Here is a 19817-nt window from a genome sequence, read left to right as displayed (position 1 = left end):
CTCCTACCTTGTTGAATCCAGTTGGTAGACATCTGAATATGAAGCTGAAGGACAACACTGAAGATTACCTAGCAGCTTCTTATCAACTCTGCTCTGGACTACTTTGATGCATTTGTGGTGGAGCAATGGTAACATCAAGTTGCTCATTTGCACAAGTTGACTGAGCTTCATGAATCTGTTCATTCTGATATCACTGAAACTGAGATTTTGAACCCACATAACCAAATTTATCCAAGGATAAAAGTGCAACAAACATCATAGCCTCGACGTCAATATGAAATGCATGTTCACCAAATGAACATGATGATACTCATCTGAAATGAAAGATGCATCTCTAGAGATCCACATTATGACACTACTGAACACTTCTAAATTGCTTTACTATCATCACAGAAAAGGCTAATAACAAGTACTTGAATGAACCAAATACAATATGGAGACATTGATTCTATACTGAACACTTGTTGCCAGTAACTCGGGCCATAGCATGAGAAAGAGAGAGAAAGAGCCATAAGAAACAAGAAACTTAAGCTTGTGCAGACTCATATTTTACTACAGAGAAACAAGAAATGGCATTGTTAACAAAGCCAAAGAAACAGCTACTCAAGCGTAAACAATGTCTTTAACTCAATAATCATCGCAATCGAAGAGGAAGAAGAAATGAAAGATTCCATGCCAGTGTTTGTAGGTGGCATGCCATTTATGTGTGACAAGGTCAATAGAAAACCTAAAAGAATTGTTCTGAATATACATTCAAAGGAAGATAAAAAATAACTGAGTAGCCCCATATCAAGTATTATGAAGGAACTATCATTGGTCAATCACCATGCTGAATCTTTGTGCTATATCAGATATAATATGGTCTTTGTTTTCCTCTAGCTGAAGTCACAGTTCCAAATGCCAATATCAAACCATCTTTTAGATTTTTCTCATTCAATTAGAAAATGAATTACTTTCTGATGCATAAAGTGCCTACAGCAACAATGAACCAGTAGAACTTACAAATCAGTGACCACTGATCAAAATAAATCTCTCACAGAAACAATATTAAAAATGAATCAAACAGTTCAATCTAGAGAATGAAAAGATGAAATTGGAAACCACTTCTTCAGTAATAACTTCTGCCTAAGAAATCGAACAAGTTAGCTAAAAATGCATTAGACCTTGGAAAAGGCAAAGATGTACTTGAAGAAGCTATTGGTAGCTTGTACAGGGAATAATTATCAAACTTATGTACAATCATCTAATGCATTCCATAATAACCACAGCTTCATTAAAAAGATTGTTCTGCAGAAAGATAAACAAGCTCAAGACTACATAGTGTGAACATTTCCTCAGGAAGCCAAAGGATCGAAGGCAGCAGCTTAATCTCAACCTACTGCATCAAAGGAAGCCTTACTGTTTGCAACAAATCTCCATATTTCCTTTGTTTCTAATTCGACAACTTAGATCAGTGGAAGTAAGGGTCCTGAATTGCCACCATGATCTGCAGTCTTGTTTGCAGAGCAGGTGAATGAACTCCAAAGATCAAATGACAGCCTAAACTCAATTTTTTTAGTAGTTGCCATCTGCACATAACTGGATTAATGCTCATTTCTTTTTTCCTCTCAGCAACTCTTGATTCTGCTGTTACATGCTCAGAGCAAGATAGGTGTTGCATGCTTTGATCTGCCCAATGGCATCACCATGAGATGAGATTCATATGCTGCTAACCAAACCAAACCATGTCCTGTCACCACTTCCTAGCAAGCACAACCAAGTCCATGTCTTACTCCTCCATTTTCCTGATAACTGGAAATCCTCCGGTGCAACCACGAGCTGATCGAAGTAGATAATGAGCTTCGATATCCTCTTCGATCTCCACATATCTGAGCTGCTTGCATGAGGAGATGAGGAAGATGTATCGACTTGTGCTTAATATAATGAGCTGAAAGAACCCTTCCCTTTGTTTGCGTCCCAAAAAAAAATTACTGCGCCTGCACATGAATGACAGATCCACCGCATCATCTCGTGGAATGATTGATTGGGAGAAATGAATGAGTTGGCTGATAAGGTCTTTTTTTAGTCCCCATATTTGGACAGTACATGTGGTAGGCACATTGTCATCAGTGCCAAGACTCTCAATCCCACCAATCTCGTCGAGTGATGGGGATAATCCAAGCCAACTCCCATGTGGCCAATGATTGAGTAATGGACTATGGACATGGATTCACGTGATGCATGAAAAGAAAAGATAGAGAGAATACATATCCTTGGCTTCGTCCTTCATCAAGTAGGATTAGATGCCAATTCTTTCATCGTGTCTCGATCAGTCCAACAAGATAATTGATCTACTGATTGAATCCATTCTTGGAGGATGGGTCAAATTGAATACTGATGGAACTTTTGATACTAATTTGCAGCTTGGAGGGTCTGATTTCATGTTTAGAATTGAAGAGGGGGTGATATCTTCGATTCTGGCCTGTTGTATATATTTGGAAGATGATGAATTCCTTATCATCTAAGAGGGGAATGAGATTGAGACAAATATCTTTATGGCAGCTAAATTTCGTTAATCAATCTTATTAAATATAATGGGGTGACTACAATTAGTCTTCGTCTTCGTCTGAACTCAAATAAATAATAATATACTCATCAAATTTTTATAATGTGAGATTAAATTTGGAGATGTTACGATGTTCACAACTTCACGATTAAATTTAGAGGTATTACGTACTCCCTCACTTAAGAGTCTACGAGGATCAACATAGTTTAGAATCAAATCCTAATATAGTGTACGTAAATGCTCAATAGTAATCTCACATCATGACTTGTCTTCTAGTGATATCTATGAATAGTCATTTCTTGCTCGAATCACTCATCATAACTTAATATCAAGCTTTAATACTATTTATCACAATTAGATCCATTGTTACGACTGACTCATTAGCTTAAACTAATATAATTAAACTCAATTATAATGCAGGAGACCTAATCAAATGATCTTATAGTCTTATCTATAGATAGTTATTTCAAAGTTTAACCTAATAATGGCTCCAAGTCGTGACACAATCCTTTTTTGTTCTCGAGTCTCATCATGTCTGATATTAAATTCTGCATGATATCATTCATGATGGTCTACCAAAAGCATAATTGATCCATCAATTTATTAAGTCTAAACCATTGAACCATAATACCAAAATCTGAATTAATAATATTACATCCATCAAAATTTTCTAAAGCAATGTCAAATTCTGTCGAGAAAGTCAAATCTAATCTTGTAAAGGCAGAGAAGTCACTTTTGACTGATTTAGCGCGTCTGGTAAAGGCAGAAACTATCGACTATGGGAGACACTCTAATCTCATTCTGTCAGGAAAACACGCGCAGATCCAACATCAATGACGCCCACAGATTCTCTACATGGCGGATCAGATGATCCGAGTGCGAGAAGGGGCTCCACCGGATTCCAACCGTGTCGCTTTCCCAACATGCCTCGGACGACGACATAGCTGCCGAGTCGCAGTCTGCCGACAGCAGCAGCATCATCGACCGCCTTCTCTCGCTGACATCCCCGCAAGGACTCACATGGCGGTGCAAGTAGGAACAACTGGCGAATTGATGTGTGCCGGCCGGAGACAACAGCGCAGGGAGAAGGAAGCGATGGAGTCCACACGGCTTACCCACCCTGCGTGCCTCTGCCCGACACGGTAGAATTCAGGGGGAGGACAGCTTCATGTGGAGTTTGTCTGATCAGCCTCTCCTCCATCCGCCATTGGTTCCATGGAGAAGTGTTTGTGAGGTGTCAGAGTTACTGTGAGATTAGTGCTGTTCATCGGAAGAGAAAGGTCTCAGCATCAAGCACAACCACATCACCATTCCCAGCTCTCGACTCAACCCAGTCAAATCAAAATGAATTACCTCTCTGAGTCTTATTTCTACATACTCGAGTTTGAGCATCAGAGAAAACCCGACACATACGATAGTTTTCTGTATTTATCTCGGCATGTATTTGACACTCATCCGGTTGGATAAGAATCTCATCTTAGCAATACAAACTCATCTTTTATTAGTATATATGCATTTTAGCTATTAATTTACACTGAGTAAATCATCAAATGATTGATTGAGAAGAAAAGAAAGTGATGTTTAGGTAGTAATAAGCAGTCCAATTTGGCAAACTCAACTCCTCCAATCACTTCACATTCAGCATTAAATGCAAAGGAAACAGCCAAACCTTGAGACCCTCCAACTAACCAACCTTGTCTCATATCCCACCTCACAACATGGAGACAAGTCTGTGGCTTCATCCCCATTAATATGCAGCTCCCTCCTCCCTACGGCCATGACATCCTCCTCCAACTCCCCTTTCTCGCCTGATATCATCCACTGAGCAATGGAGATCGAGCTGGTGAAGTGCGAGTGCTGCGGGCTACGTGAGGACTGCACCAGAGACTACATCAGCAGCGTGAAGGCCAACTTCGACGGCAAATGGTTCTGCGGGCTGTGCTCCGAAGCGGTGAAGGACGAGCGGAGCAGGCTGCGGAGGAAGGACGTCCAGGGGGTGGTGGAGGAGGCCATCAGAGCCCACATGTCCTTCTGCCGGCGAACCATGTCCAACCCTGCCGTCCGGGTGGCCGACGGCATGCGGCAGATGCTGCGTAGGAGATCCGGCGACTTGTCGAAGCCGTCGACGGTCACAGCATCTCCCAAGAGATTTGGAAGGGCGGCAGCGGGCACATCGCAGGTCTCGCTGTTCTGAGGCTAAGTCTGTCTTCTTCTTCTTCTCCTTGTCTGCTTGCTGTTACTATTACTTGTGGCCATGAACACAAGAGGTGGATATCAGTGGAGACTGCTGCTTTCCCAGTTGGACAGACTGATGAGGCTGTACAGGTAGACAATGGCAGTAGGTACTAAATAATCTGTGTGATTGAAGCTTTTGTGTCTTCATGGCATGATGAGGATTCTGTTCTTAGATCAACTGTGCCATGTCCCTTAAGGATATCTGATGCTGTATGTAGTATCTAAACTCACCTTTTGCTCCTGTAGTTGTCATTTGGAGACTTTGTTTCCTTGTAGTACCTTTTGGTTTGCTTAACATTTGGGTTCTGCCATAGCTAATCCTTCATTTTTCACTTCAATATTTTAATCCCTTCACACATAATAATGACATGGTAAAAATGATACATAGTTATGATGCAGGATAAATTAGTCAAGGTTATAAATATCAGTCTAATATTGATTCTAATAAATCAGTTCGATGCACCATCTTCTATGTTTAAAAAATAAAAAAAATAAAAAAATATTTTTTTTTTTATCAATTTATATGATTCGATATCCGTCTGTAGTCGATAAATTTTGATTGATAATATATATACATATGTGTATATATATATATATATATATATTTTAAGCACTTCTACTAAATTTTAATGCACTGAGAGATATACACACTTATATTGTTCAATGTTAAAAAAAAATAAAAATGATGTTTTAATCAATTTATATTGTTCGACATTAGTATGCAATCGAATCAGTAAATCTTGATTGATACTTGCATATATGTCTTTTAAGAACTTGTACTAAAACTTGAAGCAAAAATCTCAGAGCTGTTGAATCATTACACAGGAAAATAAAAGAAGTGCATGCATTCTCTATTTGGTTAAGCTTAAAAGGACATATAAGTGGCCACCACTTACTACAAAACATATCATGATAGGATGCACCTCAATCAGCTGCTAACTTATGTATTGGGGGTTTGAATTATGATTTCTGGGGTGAAAGAACTGTGCAATGACTTGTCATGGTATTGGCTACTTATGTATAAACAAACCTTAGTTTTGACTATTTAGATACTGATTTATTTGATTATTATTTAGGTCATTAATTTAAGTAGCTATCTATCATCTAGACTCAATGTGATCCAAACATGTAGATTAATGCAAAGTTATGGGGAAACTCTCCTTCAACTATTACCATTATATTCTTATATGCTAAATTTCTTTGAGAAACTTAGAATCTCTCACATATATAGGGAAGAAAAAAGCTATATGCGCACTGGTCAGCAAATTTGAAAGGTGTTAATCATTATAATCACATAAAATGCAATGTTTTTTTTTCCTTCTGGACTATAGATTATGATTTGGAGAGGAATGTATAAGGTTTTTTTAGTAATAAAGTTTATAGTTTCTTTGGAGAAAAATAAATAAAACTCTTTTTATGTATAGTTATGCAATTGGATTCATTTCTAGAGTTTTTTGTTTTATCATATTACTTATCTCTTTTCTCATCCTTTAGGCTTAAAGAAACTTCCCCAAAGCTCTCCACCCAAAGAGTAGTGGCCATTTACAATAAATAAATAAATAAATAAATAAATATATCGAATATTGAATTAATTTTAATTAATTAGTTGGATAAGTTACTAAGAAAAGTTACTATTTTCTCCCCCCCCTCCTTTGTTTTTCCTGATGATACACTATGATGAATTTGTTGGGCCGATATTTGGGCCTACAATTAGTGATGTGAAGTGATAGTATTCGTCTAATTTGGTGACAATTCAACATTAGATCTATACAATTCTGAATTAATCTAAACTATTTATTGATTGAATTATCCTTCAAAACGAGTAATATGTTGTTTTAAGGTCAAACATGTTCTTGCCACCGCTATTATGGAAAATCATATCACTAATTGTATCCCACATGAAAAATACTTAAAAAGTAAGTTTAGTAGTCAGGCATACATATTTAAATACATTGACACTATTGCATAGATCATCAAACTTTTCTTGTATAAAGACCTTCGCTACCACCTTGAGAATTCTGATGCATCGATTTAAGGACAAAAGGATAATGGGGTTCTGGATACACACTATCAAAATTACTAATCAATAAAAGATGTTACTTGTCATGTATTTATAGACCTTGAATGACTATCTTCATAAGAATACTTGTGCGTCAATTTAAATATATATGTATGACTAATAATGTTTGCGAGCCTTGCAGAATCAACGATAATTATCTTATTCAGTCCCTCATTAGGACAAAAGGATTACGAGACATAAGACATCCAACACAGGTCACACCTCGGGCTCGCTCTTGCCATAGGGCGGCAAATGACTTGGGTAAATGTTAAGTAAGTTGAGGACATCTGATGTTTGTGTGTTTGGCTTTATTGCGTTTGATATATATATATATATATATATATATATATATATATATATATATATATATATATATATATATATATATATATATATATATATATATATATATATGTATATATGCCAAATGCTACCAGTTTCCCAAAACCTCCGTTCCCATGAGCGGCACCGTAGGATCCCAGCATCAAATCATGCCCACAAAGGAGACATCAACGCACGCCTGACAACTTGATACGCACGCCACATGACACGCTTCAGCTTCCTTCTCCATTGGTGCAATCTTAATGAAGCCGTCCCTACTCCAGCTGCTCCTCTTAGTGACGTCCAGTAAATGCAGTGCGTGGTGGGAGTAGCACGCATGACGCGATGTTGGCTATGGATCGATCATGTCAGTCATCTTAATTATCACTTTGCCGATTTGATTTCTTGTGATGTTCAACGAATGAACACTCACATTTCTAAAGTTTATTCCATATGTTTTCATTGGATAAGAAACTTTCTGATATAATAGATCTAATTAATTAAGCTTCAAATCTCTCTCTCTCTCTCTATTTTGTGATGGTTGTAACGTTTCTACATTCGGAAGTGGCCGCGAAGCTTTCGTTGTCACTCGTCCAAAGGCATGAGACGGAGAAGTTGGCCTTGGCCACATCACCTCGTTCCCATCTCGTCCTGACACCAGCAAGTTGCTGTGAGACCTGTGAATGAACCAAGGAGAGCGTCACATCACGTACGTGCCAAGGTCCCAGACAACAGATGCATGCATGCGTTCACGAGACGTACGCGCCATGCAACAGGGCGTCGTCACCAGCGCCGACGTGAAGCTCCACTGGCGCAAGACGTACCTCGTAACGAGGAAAGGACACGTACGTACGTAAGCACGCAGGCACGCGTGCCTCGTCGCTCGTGCCGGGACGCTCGGCACGTGCCTCGGCGTGCGTCGGGAGTCCGAGGTTGGCGACGCACGTAACGGGGAGGAGGAGGACGTACTTCTGTTGGGTCGAGAAGGGTAAGCCGAGCAACCGCTATGCATGCATGAAAGGGTGGTCCATTTCGGTCAACCCTGTCAAAGACATTGTTTTGTTTTGATTTTTTTTTCTTTTTTTATGTTGTAATATATATATTTTTGAAGTGATTTTCTAAATATTAATTAAAAAAATAAATACATTCATTTGATTTAATTGGACAATAAGTACAAAAAAAATGAAATAATTGTTCAAATGGGTATGATGAAGGTAAAAAGACGTTTTGAGAACTAATGACGTTTTCTATCTCACTAGCATTAAGCCAAAAAAAAAAGAATATGAATTTATATATTTGAATGGTGGATGAAAAGATGTTGCTTGATCCGACAGTCCGTATTAACTGGTTCATTAATTTATTTTAATCTTATTATGTTAAGAGTTAAGGTGATTTTTTAAATAAAATATTCACATTTTGTGTACTTCACAATCGATATTTATTTTATTTTATTTTTATTTCGAACAGTATCCTTAATTTAAAAATACTCAAACTATCTCGTAAAAAAAAACTCGCTTTTATAGTGTATTTGACATAATAAAGCATTTTGATCATTGTAATAAAAACACTATGAGGTTTAATATCAACTAAACTAACTATAAGCCTAAAAATATTATATTGTAATGGTCTATGAGTAATGACAATCTAAAAGACATAATATAATATCACTTATAGTATTTATAATGTTTTCACTATCGCAAAAAAACGCTGTAAACATAATTTAAAAACATTATAAATGAACTAAATAAAAATAGTGTAATAGTTGAAAACCGATAAAAATGGTCGAAAAAATTTGATGAAAATTTTTTGAGGGATATTTTAAATATTTTGAAATAAAAATACTTTATGAAAAAACGGATATCTTTTGAGAAATATTTAAAATATAAATATTTTTTAAGAAAATCACCCTAACAATTATGTGCAACCGATTTCTTGCATTTGAGGAGGAATTATTATATTTTTCATATCTTAAGCAATCTAATTAAGACATGGCAAGTCACTCATGAAGAACTTTTCTCTCTCTCTCTCTCCTTTTTTTTTAATTTTTTTTTTTTATTTTTAGCAAAGTTGAAACTTAGTTTGCATTTGATTAAGAATAATTAATCAGATGGCCACTTGTTTTAACCTTGCCAATTAGTCTTTTGATAATTTGAGCGAATGATAAGCCAAAATATTTTTTTTCATTAAGGAAATTAAACAAAAAAAATACAAATAAAAATAATCATTCAACTCAAAGTGGTAGTTTGACTTTTTACTGCGTGTCCCCTCAAAGATTTCTCCTGTTGACCTACAAATCAATCAAAATCCCCGAACAATTTGGTGGCAAAATCTCTCACGGTTTACTATGTGGATTGTTGAAAAGGAAGCAGAACTCTCTCTCTCTGTGTCTCCATCTCTGTCTTTCTCTGTTCAACTGAGCAGCCATCTAATCCAAAGAGGTCTCCTTCCAACTTCCCACAAAAACATGTGCATCGAAGGAAATGACAGTTTTCATAGTCTCGGCCATAAAGCTGATCCCCCTCTCTCACTCTCTCTCTCTTTTTCTCTGTCCAACTGAGCGGTCATCTAATCAAAAGAATTCTCCTTACATCTTTCCAAAAAATTTGTGCATGAAATTGACAGTTTTCATCGTCTCCAGTCATAAAGCTGATCTCACATTTACTTGTTGCTGAATGTCTCATCAATGCTTTCTTTCCTATTGTATTTATCAAGGCAGTGCTGCACGTACTACTGAGAACATCGACAGAATCCCTGTCGAAAGAGGAGCTCAGCGTGACTACAGAAAAGCCTTCAGTGCAATGCAAGTAGCACTCTTTTTCCTTTTTTCTTTTTTTTGTCTGATTCATGGTTCTTGGTTTGGTCATACACTGGTTTTGTAAGGTGAATTTTTTTTGCTATTTCTAATGTTTTTGTAGCACTTTAATGAAACACAAATGATCTTATTAGTTTCGATATCGATTATCAATCCAAATTATAATCTTGAAGAGAGTTTGAAAACCTCATTGATAATATGAACCTTAGATCGCAATCAATATGTTCCTAAATCATGAACTCTTCAATACCCGTATTAACTTAGGAGGAATTCGGGTCAAGAAGATGCCTTGTCATAGTAAAAAATTCCTTACTTATCGGTAAATATTATTTTTTATTCGAAGAATATTTTCTATTAGGATTTGCGATTAGTTTTTTTGTCATTTCCTGATAGGTAGTATTTGCATGTCAAAACTTTCCAAGGTGGTGAATATTATCCTTATGAAAGATCATCAACTGTCCTCAAATATATATAGCTTTGAGGTTGAATTTATACCTTTGTTTCAGGTTGTTTTTTGACTGTTTTCTTCCAAGTTTCGAATTCTGAAACAATGAACGTCCCACTATGATGTCACAAGAATGATAAAACATCACTAGATCTAATTCTTAACCAAAATCTAAGGTGTTGATTCTGATCTCATTACCTTGGAGAGCTGTGAACCCATGAATTGATTGAAGCACTGACCTCCCAGCATTTTATATTAAATAAAATTAAATTTTAGTATGTGATTTGCATCTTACTCCTTTTTTATTTTATTTTATTTGGGGGTCAAAGATGGATAATGTTTTGATTTTTGTTAAATGTCCATTAAAAGTATGACAAGGAAAAAATTGCACCTCAGTTCTTGATCAATCTTATATTGGTCACTCTTCCCCCATATAAGAAGCACAGACAGCAGTTTCAGTGGCCTTCCATCAGTAACCCCACTTGGATCTTTCAATCATCCAAAGGCCAAATCAAAAAGGCATCTCCAAAATAAATATGTACACACATCCTAATCCCTCGGGACTATTTTTTAGGTCTCCGAAGTTCATGTCCCCAAGTCTGCCAACCATATCTGTCATGTTCATGCTTTTCTACAATCTCACAAAAAAAAAAAAAAAAAAGTAATTTGTATAAACCAGATTAACAATGACAAGAACTTTTTTCAGTAACACAATATATTTCATGCCTACTGAACATATAGTAGCTACACTCCTTTATCAGTGTTGCATTTGGGTGCATTCTGAACTCAGCTTCCCTTTTTCACCATATAAAACAGAAAGTACTGTTTACACAGTTGTTTGACTCAATCCTCTCACTCTACAAAAAAAAATTCCTTACACTCTGTGTCAGAACAATTACAAATCAAAATTTGAAGTATGCTAACACCCATTTGGCAGTTCTAGGGTGGTCCCAAGTTCCCCAGGAGTCCTTTGGTAGACTTAAATAGTTCCCTTTGTTTGGGCATCTTCCTTTGATCAACCTACTGAACTGTCAAACTGCTTGCTTTTCAAAGGTGAAGTAAGCTGGTTAGTTTGTAATGTTAGTTGCCAATTATTACAGAAAGAAGTTCTTGGACTTGTCTCTTGACTGGTTGTTCAGCCACAAAATACTTTTTTTTCCCTGGCAGACAGAAAAGCAGATAATGTAAACAGTAAATCCAAAAGTGGTACTAGTTTCAGAGAGGAGTTCAAATGGAAAGGAAAAGCAATTACCTTTAGGTAACTTCTATGATGTGATTGTTCCCTGGTGGTTGCTGGGAAGCCATGGATAACAACAATATAGATTTTAGCTAAAATTGTAGACTAAAATTCAAATACGAAAATGCCACAATCGAATTTAATTTTTTGTTCAAGAAAGGAATGAGTTCTTTTGAGCCATTCACAGAAAAAATTTATAGCTCCAAAGAATGCAGTTACTTGAAGTATTGGAATGACTTAAATAAAGAATAAGCACCTCTTCCTTTGGTAGTTGCTGAGACTAAAAGATTTAGAAGCTAATTATTGGCAAAAGACATAGAACAACCTGCAGTGATGACAGGCAAAGTGATCAACAGTGCATAGAAAAGGCAAAAAAAAAAAAAAATCTAACATGACATGCATAGGTAACTACTCAATATAAAGAAATATGACCTCGATTCTGTTTGATTTTCTTCAGCCACCTCAGTAGAAACTGAACTCTGTGAAACCATGTGAGTAGGGCAAGAGTTCTTCCACCTCAATCCGAGAGCTAGAGCAACCCATGTTCGTAATTTGGTTGTGATTGGTAATTTCTACCTCTGCAGTGAAAATGCTGTATACAGGTCTGTGATCAGAGAATCTAGACTCTCCATGTAGATAAGCCAATTGAGTAAGGCCTCTTCCACACCATAAAATGCGGTCACACCTTTGACCAAAAAGAAAGATCCCAATTGGCTTAAAAAATATGAGGATATAAAAGAAAGGTAAAGAAGAAACTTTAAGAAACTAGGCCAATTTGGGGAGGTCATGTTACGAGAAACCTATGCTAAGGAGAGATGATGCAAGATTCTACCATGCAGGTGTCCGCCGCTTCTCTTTTCGGTGTGTGTCATCCCCTGCGTATCTATCTGAGTTATTTGAATATTTATAGGTTGGAGGAAAAAATATCCTTCCTTCTTTCCATCCCTCGAAAACACGGCCACATCTTCGCTCTATTCGAAGCTGTTTTAACAAAAAGCAATGAGAGATTTGGACTAGCAGTTTGAGAATACATAAAGAGGAATAGAAGAATCATAGCTTTCCCCAGGGCACAAGGGGTCTTTATGCCCTTTTCAGAGGGAATCTAAAAAGCACTAGATTCTTAGTACTTCAAGAGATTTCCATACTTTTGAATGATATTTTAATATGCTAAAACTTAAAGCAACACAGAAACACTGGTAGCAATGATACTACTTATATAGCAGACTCTGAAAAGGATTAGTAAACCACCTGATCTTTTTCCAACAAAGCTCTCCAGTTGTGCATCTCAACTAAAGCCTTTGCTGACTGATAGGAAAGAGCGATGCGGTAGTTTAAATCACCAAGCCATATGATACGACTGACATAAGAAAGAAAATAATGAGAGCATGCTTCTCACAAACGTTACCTCTTTCAGGTCTACCTGAGAGAAACATAAGTGGATAAAATAGAAAGTCATGACAAAGAGGCTTACTCATGATCAAGAATTGTTTCAGGAGACTTCTCATCACATACTCTGTGCACCCGAGGAAACCTAGTCTTTCTTAAAATTTCCATCACATCTGAGTTCCTCCGTAGTTCATCCCCCTCTTTCTGTCCCGAGGTCAAATGACTACAGATGAAACAGAAGCTTGTTCGGTGAAAAGACATGCTGATTGATATTGAACCCTGGAAGGAGAAAAGAAAAAAATCCATTGTTTGAACTTTGAAATAGGATACCATTCCATTGTTTGGAGTTTGAGTTTGTTGGACGAGCTCCTATCTCAGATTTAATTTGGCAGATTCAGTGTAATATTAGATAAATATGATTACCTTATTGCCAAGATAACCCATTAATCCTCTGCCAACACAGGAAACCTTCAAGTTCTTCACATCACCTCTTATTTCACTTCTCACCCAAATTGTTAGAAATATGCCAACCATCTGCTTACTTGCAACCAAGCAATACCTGGAACTGTAATTGAGTAGCACCAGTCAGAATCTATAGAATATGTAAGATTTTTATCACTGAGAACTGAATCAAATGGAATTAATGAAAGAAATCTTAAGGAGTAGTACTTAGAGCGGAGGGATGATCTCTCCCTTTCTTCCAAATATTGTGGAGCACCATAGACATAAGACATTGGTGAAAAAATATCTGTCGAAGGAGATTCTCCCCCAAGTTTCTCATCATCAGATGAACCTCCACATCTAAAACTGGGATCAAAATTACTTGGTCTGCTTGCAATGCTTGTCCGATCACAAACACTGAACCGGCGATCCAGCCTTGGTTGCATTGCCATGATATCACCATCAATTCTTAAACTGCGACTCATGGAATGGAATGAACGTCGGTGAAGCAATGATGAATTCTTTTGCCTCGTTGAGGAGCCCTCAAAATCAGCATCTAGCTCCACAAGCGGATCGGGAAGAGGGGACAGTATACTGTAGTTGCCGGAACTACAACTGCCCGGAAGAGTGTTCAGTGTCTTTCTAATGAGTGACAACCATTTCTTTGCTGGAACATTGTCTTCTGCACCAAGAACATTTCCAGCATTGAGAGGAACAATCTCTTGAAATCTGGAAAGAAAAAAGGTAAATGAGTTGAAATGAATTACTTCAATATCACTAATTTTGTACGACCACTATAGCATTTTTATGTGTTCCTCAAAAATCTTAAAATGTAGGAGAAAAGTAAAGAAACCGGACCCCAGAACGTAAATGTCTGCCGGCGGTGAAGCATGGATCCATTCTTCAAGATTCAAATTTTTTGGTGGAGATTTCCCACCTACATTCCATGTCGAGACAAAAATTCTAGAAACCAAAAGAGTAAAAAATTTATGGATCATATTGGAGGTCACTGAACAATTGCAGAAATTTAGAAATCAAAGGATTGTAAGGACCAAAAAATGTGATTACTTATAGTCCTCAACATCTGCAACTTGATCCACATCAACATCAAATCTTCCTCGCCGAACTCGTTCTGAATTTTTTTTGTTCAATCGTTCTAATGATCAAGAAGAAAATTACCAAGGATTATGAAAACAGAAATCGAAGAAACAAAGAAAATAGCTACTCGGTTGTGGTCCAAAGTTATAAGGCCTGAAACTTTATACCTGTTCTGCTTTTCTTAACTGTGCATGTCTCCCTCTCTGTGAAGTTGGTCCGCCATTCCCCATCACCTTCTGATGAACACACAGAATAGGTAATAAATGGAAAAAGAAAACAAAAAAGGATGTAGCTTGTGTGCTAATATTCTCATGACGTTTTATGACTTTAAGCACGAGCAAAGAAACAACAAGTACTGCGCAATGCAACAAGAGAATGGCATTTCAATTGGTCGGGTGAGTAAAAGCCTACAGAAGACCAGTCATATGGCATTGCAATCAAAGGAAAAAAAGAAAGAGAGATCTCATAAGACTAGATATCAAGTTCATGAAGCAGAGATTTCTAGACCAAAACACAAATTAAGAACTCAGCACAAATAGCTAAAGGTATATGTAAGTGAGTTAATTTTGTAGGCACACAAGCAATTAGACCTACCTCTTTCAACAACAACATCATCGTCTGCATGGAAGTCCTGAGGTTTGCTCTTGATGTTGAACCATTTTCTAACAAGCGTCTTGGACCATGATAGCTTCTCCAACAAAATGAGAGAACAAAACAGTGGAACAAATCAGCAATTTTTAAGACCTAACAGAGGAACGATGGTAAAAATCGAATCTTTCGACAGGAGAAACCTTGGTTTTTATCGAGTTCTCATCTCTCATTGTTTCAGCACTCCCTCATGCAGCCACCGGGAGATGGTTTCTCTCCCCACCTATACGCTTTCAGGAGTCTCGCCCTGATTTGGATCCCAACGAGGAGAACAGCAAATGCCGACCTTTTTCTCGAGTGCTATTTGACAAAAAGATCGATTCCAAACTTCTTCCCACAGAGATGGATCGGAAAACTAAGAAGCCGCAGAAACAAGAGAACCGGTTAGCACCCTCGAGGAAGGTACACCATTCCAGGGTACATCGCAGAACACAACAAGTGAGCAGGAGCTGACCATCCACTCCAAACCAAAGCTCAAAAGAAAGGAAAAACTTCTCCTTTCGCCAATGGGACTTCAATCTATAGCCTCGGAGCAATAAAGATCAGACTTTGGAAACAGAAACACCAATCTCGGCACTAGACGGAAGAAGAAGAGAGCGATGGAGAATGGGGGACGCAATGAAGCGGACATTCACAGACACCACTCTTTCTCCTCCTCAACCTCCTTCTCGGAGTACAGCAAAGTATCCAATTTGAAGCGAAGGGAATAAAGTGCGAGCATTGCGCTTTTAGATTACCTCCCTCTCTCTCTCTCTCTCTCTCCCACTTCTCTCGAGGTTTTTTTTTTTTGGGCTTACCCCAAAACCTGAGCCGAGAAGAAGGAAAAGGAAGTCGTAGGTTATTTTGCATATATACCCTTCTAATATTTGCAATGTCATATTTACTCTTTCAACTTTTAAGATTTGATACATGTAATTTCTTATAAATATCAACCCAAAAATTCGGATTGACCACTTCAAACATTGGTTTATATTTTTTTTAATCTAAGCTAAAAGATATATAAAATACAAAAAAATATTTTTACTATTGATAGGACACATCCTGGGAATCTACCATCGCTCACGACCACGTTAGCATATAGGACAGCACGCCTCAGTCAATGTTATTCCTGCGAAGATAGGGCAGTGCTGACAAAGCACAGTGTTGTCCCGAAGAGATTGGAACGACACCGAGCGAGTACCACGCCGACTCGTAAGGGCCGGGTCGGCACAGCTCCGACTCGGAAAGGTTGAGACGGCGCTGACCCAGCACAGCACCCGCCAAGCATGACGTCGTCTCGTAAAGGTTGGGACGGCACCGACCATGCACAGTGTCGTCCTGCAGAGGCCAAGACAGCGTTGATCGCGCACACATCGCCATCCCGCAAAGGCCAAGACCGCATCAATCGCGCACAGCGTCGTCCCTAAAAAACCAGGACAGCGTCAACGGTAATAAACAACCCAAGTACGATCGGTTCCCGTGAGGGGAAGATAAAAACCTCTTAAGGGGTCTTTCGGTAGGAGGTCCCTGAGCTGGCCACTCAATACTAACTAGATCTTCGGATGGGTCAAAGTCAGGAATCCCTTCCCGACCTCGACCTATGTGCAAGAACCGGAGCCCGAGAAGTAGTCGGTCAGTCCTAGGGAGCATTCGACTCGAAAGCTAAAGCTCAAACCCGACCTGCTGGGGGCGAACGATTTTGTGCATACGGGATCGAACCAAACCGTGCCAGCTCGCTCGACCATGATGTAAAGGATCACTATCAACTATCAGTTAGTTTTAAAGTATATTGTCAAATGACAGTATGTCAGAAGAGAAATGTTTGTGTAGATATAAACATTACTGAGGATATAATTGAAATGTTTCCAAAGAACGACACTGCGCTGATCGGCAGCTGCCCGTTCGTCGCCAGTCTGCGGAGTCTTCGTCCTCACATCCTGCCCGCGGTCAGTTCTGTGTGCCCTCCTTCAGGGGATAACAGACCACCAAAAGAAGAGAGAAGAAACTGTTAAAGGAACACAGAGAGAGAGAGAGAGAGATGTTATATTTACGGGCTACTCTACTACTGCAGTCAGCTTAGTACAAATCTTGGAGTATAGGGGAGTGGGAGTAATGTGTCTCTTCTCCCTTTTGGTTCCATTTTGTCCTCCTCCTCCTTCCAATACAGTGAGACCATTGTATGCTTCGCTGCCACTCTCATTGACAGATGAGCAATGTCTCTGTTTCTTCCAACACAGTGAGACCACTGCAATGCTCAACTCACAGGGACAGTGATCTGAGGGGGGTTTTAGGCGGTTAGCTTGCGAGTGCCCTACAATCCTATTGGGCGTGTGTGTGTGGTTCCTTGAACTGTGGGCCACCAAAGCTTGGGTAATGGTGGATCAAAGAGCTCTCCCTACCTTGAGGTCGCTGTAGGGCTGCTTTGCCTCTCGACTGCTTGATATGGGGGTGTAGGTTGGCTGTTGATTGGATGGGGATGAGTGGTTTCGGGGACAAGGCAGGGTGTGCATTGTTTGGATTCAGGGACTTGCCTGGGCCACTCCAAGCAGGTAGGGGACACTATGGGTTTGATTGAGCTCCTCAAGGCCTCAGTTTAAGGTATGAGTTGCACTGGTGCAGGATCTTCCTTCCTTCTACCCTACTCCCTAGAAAAGCTCAAGGAGAAGATGTCTCAGAACTGTCAACCCCAAACTCTTGCTGTAGAGACATCTCTACTGTGAGCAATGGAGCTCATTCCTTGCTATCTCCGTCAGGCAACCATTTTGGACTCCAGCTATATGAGAATTTCAAGCTCCCATATCAAACTCATATTGTGCTCTTTGAGTGGGCAATGGCCTGCTTTGATTTGTACATTCCAATTGAGGTGTTGGTGTGGGGGCAAGGGAAGTGTCCTTTTGAGGCAGTGGAAGAAGACAAGAGGAATGGCACAATCACTAGTGCACTTGCGCCATGGCTGCCATTTGAGCTCCAATTCTGGATTCTCCACCCATGGAGTTGGAAGGGGATCTCAGACACAATCTAAGCTAGGATTCATTCAGGCAACTAGGGAGCATGAGTTGGATCTTATCTGTTACGTGGAATTCTCGACCGTCGATTTCGCTAAAGATGAATCTATCCTGTGAGCAGCAGCATCACACAGAGCTTGCGAATTGTTCAGGGTTGTCATCCGTGAAGGATCAGCATCAGAGATGACAACTCAGAGTCAATGGACAAGCAGTATCAACAGTGCTTAGATCTAAAAGCTTCATGCTAAAGTAATCCTTCCGATGGTTACAGCCACATTGTCACATGCATAACCAGCCACATTAAAGAGTAAACTAATGGCATTTTAAGATCATCACGTCACAAATCACTTTGGAATATGGAACTGTTTTCTATCATATAGTTTGTACTTTTACTGAGAAAGCAGCAAGGCAGCTCCATATTGAGGGACATAGTGCTCTCTCTAAAGTTCTTCGTCTCTCTTATGCATGTTTGAATGTAGAAAGTTCCACTGTTGCAAGAACCCTGAATCCAGCCACCAAAAGGTTGAGCTCACTGCACTCCATTTCTTTTGCTCCACCAAAGAGAGAAACTCTTCATTGTGAAGAGTAGATTGCAGAGACAGAGCACTCAATCCCAGAATGCTTCTGGGAAGATCATGTGCATTTGTTGCCAAATTTCCAAGGTCATTTAATGGAACTTGTGCATTGAGATCATGCAAGCTTCACTTGCAGATTTCAGTGTCGGAAGAGAAATCCTATTTCAGTGGATCAGCGGCACCTGAGTCTTGTCCTTGTATATCTTGGCAGTGGCCTGGATAAGAATCATATTACTATATGTACTGAGAGATCTAAAGAAAGAGAGAGATAAACTATAACACACGCTCTCAGCTTAGGATCCATCTGAGTCTCACCAACACTAATGCATCCTCCTCAGACTGGCCCATGTGGAATGTGCATGCATAGGGAAAGAGAAAGGACAGTCAAAGGGTAACTCTATCCACACTTTGAGCAAAGTATCTTCTTCCTTCTTCCCTCTTCCCTTTTCTTTTTCAGCTTTAAGATCCTCCATGCCAATCCCACTGGCTTTACTTGATGGTTTTCTGCAAACATAGGTCTTGTGTCCTTGGCCTGGCCTTTTGTTCAAGTCATTTTCCTGGAGCTCTTCTCATCAAAAGGAGTAATCGATGATATGTGATCCAGATAAAGCACCTTTATCTCTCCAAATATTGGACTCATGCCCTCCAGGTGTAATGTAGGGAGAGACTATAGTTGACTAAAGCTGTAGATTAAAATGAATAATAAGTAGGATAAGAAGTTTATTGCATTTTAGTTGGATAGAGTCATGTTATCAGTTACATAGTATATAAGAAGTGAAAGCTTGAAACTAAACTCCAAATTTTGATTGTTCTAAAAACTCAACCTGTAAAAAAACTTAAAACTTTTAGTTACCAGTGTTTTTGTCATTTTAACTTTCAATATTAAATAAATAAATGGGTTGGATATGGATTGTTTATGCAGCACAATGATAAGTGCATACTGAGTTGACTCAACCTGTCCAAGACAACAAAAAGATCTTTAATTCTTATCTTCCTATCTTTTCTATCTTTAAATGATGCTATGTGAGATG

At 38.8% G+C, this 19817-nt stretch overlaps 2 protein-coding genes across 3 annotated transcripts; one reads left to right on the top strand and one right to left on the bottom strand.

The window, feature by feature from the left end:
- Positions 1-4185: 4185 nt before the first annotated feature.
- LOC103983104 (uncharacterized) lies at positions 4186-5098 on the top strand. The gene has a single exon (XM_009400272.3). It carries the CDS (start codon positions 4374-4376, stop codon positions 4737-4739), a length of 366 nt encoding a protein of 121 aa, XP_009398547.1. The 5' UTR covers positions 4186-4373; the 3' UTR covers positions 4740-5098.
- A 5796-nt stretch (positions 5099-10894) lies between these two features.
- On the bottom strand, positions 10895-15997 carry LOC135610821 (type IV inositol polyphosphate 5-phosphatase 7-like). 2 transcript variants are annotated; one of them, XR_010486327.1, is made up of 14 exons: positions 15371-15997; positions 15174-15267; positions 14747-14815; positions 14550-14637; positions 14340-14444; positions 13710-14210; positions 13464-13605; positions 13126-13319; positions 12903-13011; positions 12487-12635; positions 12087-12339; positions 11911-11979; positions 11670-11710; positions 10895-11577 (listed from the first exon to the last, which is right to left on the bottom strand). XR_010486327.1 is itself a non-coding variant. In XM_065105783.1 (12 exons), exons 1-11 carry the CDS (start codon positions 15398-15400, stop codon positions 12117-12119), a joined length of 1704 nt encoding a protein of 567 aa, XP_064961855.1. In that variant the 5' UTR covers positions 15401-15997; the 3' UTR covers positions 11666-11979; positions 12087-12116. The 2 variants fall into 2 exon arrangements, 1 of the variants encoding a protein (XP_064961855.1); XM_065105783.1 differs by lacking the exon at positions 10895-11577 and having other exon boundaries at positions 11666-11979.
- Positions 15998-19817: the final 3820 nt, after the last annotated feature.

This window comes from Musa acuminata, chromosome BXJ2-4 (assembly GCF_036884655.1).
Source record: "Musa acuminata AAA Group cultivar baxijiao chromosome BXJ2-4, Cavendish_Baxijiao_AAA, whole genome shotgun sequence".
Classification (NCBI taxonomy): domain Eukaryota; kingdom Viridiplantae; phylum Streptophyta; class Magnoliopsida; order Zingiberales; family Musaceae; genus Musa; species Musa acuminata.
This window is presented reverse-complemented; position numbering and strand designations above follow the sequence as displayed.

What these genes read in the sequence shown, in the direction of transcription:
- LOC103983104 (XM_009400272.3), top strand. Translation starts at nt 4,374, where the DNA reads ATGGAGATCGAGCTGGTGAAGTGCGAGTGCTGCGGGCTACGTGAGGAC.
- LOC135610821 (XM_065105783.1), bottom strand. Translation starts at nt 15,400, where the DNA reads ATGAGAGATGAGAACTCGATAAAAACCAAG. An exon ending in TGGGTTATCTTGGCAATAAG is followed by an intron (nt 13,320 to 13,463) that starts GTAATCATATTT and finishes TTCTCCTTCCAG; the next exon opens with GGTTCAATATCAATCAGCAT. An exon ending in AAGCGGCGGACACCTGCATG is followed by an intron (nt 12,340 to 12,486) that starts GTAGAATCTTGC and finishes TTTTGGTCAAAG; the next exon opens with GTGTGACCGCATTTTATGGT.